The 2,986-nt window shown below is 50.5% G+C and overlaps 1 protein-coding gene across 1 annotated transcript in view; it reads left to right on the forward strand.

Moving 5' to 3' along the window:
- CHRNB3 (cholinergic receptor nicotinic beta 3 subunit) overlaps window positions 1–2,986 on the forward strand; it is a 30,291-nt gene that overhangs the window by 16,220 nt on the left and 11,085 nt on the right. Inside the window, exon 4 of the mRNA XM_019517135.1 lies at window positions 952–1,061. Coding sequence (XP_019372680.1) covers window positions 952–1,061 — 110 coding nt within the window. The remainder of the gene's footprint in view (window positions 1–951; window positions 1,062–2,986) is intronic.

Consider the following 2,986-nt stretch of genomic DNA (forward strand, 5'->3'; position numbering starts at 1 on the left):
AACCAAAAAGTTCCCAGGGCACTTTTCCCCTCTCTGGCTAGTTTGTCCTGTGACTGTGAAACAGGTCACATGGTGTGAATGACAGTTTCCATTGAGCATTATTATCTGTTGCTTCATGGAAATAACATCTGCCAGGGCCCAAGAGGTCTTATAAGTGAAGCCTGGCTCAGCATTTCATCATCAGCTGTGGGATATGAGGGAGCTCCTGCCCCTTGTGATATCCTTGGGGACGAGGGGAATGGTGGGACCATAGGGGAGGTCCAGGGAGATATGCAGAAGGAGTTCAGCTTGGTGCTCTCTCTTGCTCTTGCAGGGTGTGGAAGACCTCCTGCTCTGTCTGGTGCTCTACAGGGGGTTGGGATGATGGGCTACTTGTCCTGGGGTGGAGTAGAGCAGGAGTCCTGGGGAGAAGCCCAGTTCTCTTTACACTGTAGTGCTCTGGTAGCCCATAGGCGTGCAGCATCTACTGCAACTGCTGATGTGTTGGTGGTGGCATGAGCCCAGCCTCAGAATGGTCAGTGACCTTGGCAGGCTGCCCAAATTTTTCTGTGGAAAGCAAGGGAGAAATGGAAAAGATGGCCTTTAAATGTAGCTTGGTCAGATCTGGATGTAATTTCACTGGACAAAAGAAAGGCATCTCTCTACCTTGAGAGGGTTTCTCCTGTAGGGTATCAAAAGCCTGTTGCAAATATTCATAGAAGCGCAAATAACTTCAAAGAATCCTTAGTAATGGAAAACGTTATGTGAGCAAACTACCAGCGTGACTACTAGCATTAATGTCATGATGGTGTTGCTGTGTTATTAACATTGTTGCTGTGCTGGGCCTAACAGAATCAGTGCAAGTAGCCATGTGCTTGTGTGCTAAAAACTGTCTGAGGCAGACGAATGACCTGTTTATCTGCATGAGTTTGTAAGCGTGAGAGGAAAGAGGACGTTGTTGGCTCGTTCCAGGAGTGGGTAGACCACAAGCTGTGCTGGAACCCCCAGGACTACGGTGGGATCACAGCGATCCGCGTTCCCTCAGAATCGCTCTGGCTCCCAGACATTGTTTTATTTGAGAAGTGAGTATGAGGCTCTTCCCTTTCCCCTGTGCTGCTCCTTCTTTGAGATATATGATGTCCCTTTAGACTCATGAGCAAATGAATCATGTTCCTCCTATGTTAGCCACAACTCCAACCATGACAGCAAGTATTGTGTTGATGCTTTGAGCTGAGCAATTGCAGAGCTGGATGGGGAATGGGCTCCCTAGCCCTTGCCAGCAGGGAGCTCCCAGTGCCAGCTCTGCACTGCGGGGCCAGTGCTGGGAGACCCTTATCTCCCAGCACCAGCTCCATGATTGCAGGGCCAGCTAGCTCTGTGACTGTGGGGCCAGCGTTGAGAGGCCCTTATCTCCCAGTGCCAGCCCTGCAACTGCAGAGCTTACACTGGGAGGTAAGGGTTTCCCAGCCCCCTGCTTATCTATCACAATGGCAGAGCAGGGGCTGGGAGATAAAGGTTTCCCAGGCTCCCCCCTGCTCCACAATTGTGATCTGGGAGCAGGGGGCTTGGAGGTCTCTCCTGCTGGGGCAGGGGGAACTAGTCTCCAATGGCAGAGCCTGCCCTGGCAGCAGGCAACTCCTGGGGCAGGGAGTAATCTCCCAGCCCCTGGTGGACAGCTGACTGGGAGCAGATTTGCTCCCAGTCAGTCATCTACACAAGCGCTACTGTGCTGTTACTAATCAAAAGTAAATTTGCTACTTGCATTTGCAAGTAGCAACTTTACTTGTGATTAATAAGGTTTACTGCATAGTAAGCCTGTGCAAGTGTAGACGCACATGCTTCACAGTGAAGTATGCTTGTATAGATGCACCCTCTGACTTCTAGCCACCACAGCACAGCGCAGGTATTATCCAGTCCTTTCTCAGCACTCCTGAAGCCAGCTCTGTGGGCAGCAGCGTATGGGGCTAGAGGACATATTGCTTAGTGTGGTCCTGCTGGTCTGGCAGGAGGGGCCTGGGTCTTCTCCCAGTGAGGCAGAAACTTCTTCCTGTACTCTATTTTTTCTGCTTACCATTTCTGTAGATTAGCTTCAAAAGGGAGAGCAAGTAATGCCTGCCTGTGATGTGGTGGTTAGAGTGTTGTGCTGGTAAGACTGTGATTCCCCACATTCATATCTTCTCTGGGTGAGGAGACCTAGAACTGGACCTCCATGTTTCCAGGTGAGTGTGTTAGCTACTCAACTGTGGGCATAAAAGTAGGGGAGGGGCAGGCATACACAGAGTCCTTATCTGTTCCTGAGACTAATTCCAGGAGGTATGGTTTTTAGCCAACTCCTTGTGTTTTCCTAACCAAGAACCTTTTTTAAGTAGCTGAGAAAAGGAAAGCAGTTTGCTGGGAACACAGTTTGGTTTCTTCCATGAGTTGTGGCTGACATGCAACCCTGAAATTTGTACAGAGGAAATCTCCAGAGCAGGGAGTGGTTCAGGAGGGGGAAGGGAGGGGAGAGGGATTAGCAAATAAATTAGACTTGATGTAGGCAGAGAGCAGCCTGTGTGGTTATACCCTGTGAGCCACCTCCACCCTGCAGAGGAGCTGAGTAATGCCTGATACACTAGCTCAGGCCCTGATCCAACAAAGCACTCAGACATGGACTCAACTTTATTACTCTTTATGGCACACACAAGAAATACACCTGCATTACAAGATCACTGAGAGTTCAAAGCCAGGTACTCAAAATCAGGAGAAGACAGAATTAAAGTTGTCCTTGGAAGCCTTAGAGTCCATTTCCGATTCTGGAGAGGGAGGGATTCTACATGCCCAGCCAGTGGTGTACTGATGGGGGCCTGGGTGGGGGGTGCTGGTTGGTCCCTCCAGGGTATACTTGGTCTCAATTCTGCCACTGGCACTTTTGGTTCTGCCACTGATGTTTCTGGGCTCGGCGATCAGCTGCTAGAGGACCTCCCCCAACTCAGTGATCGGGCGGGGGGGTGGGGGGGTTGCAAATGCA

Source organism: Gavialis gangeticus, unplaced genomic scaffold (genome assembly GCF_001723915.1).
Source record: "Gavialis gangeticus isolate Ggan-Ray unplaced genomic scaffold, GavGan_comp1, whole genome shotgun sequence".
NCBI lineage: Eukaryota > Metazoa > Chordata > Crocodylia > Gavialidae > Gavialis > Gavialis gangeticus.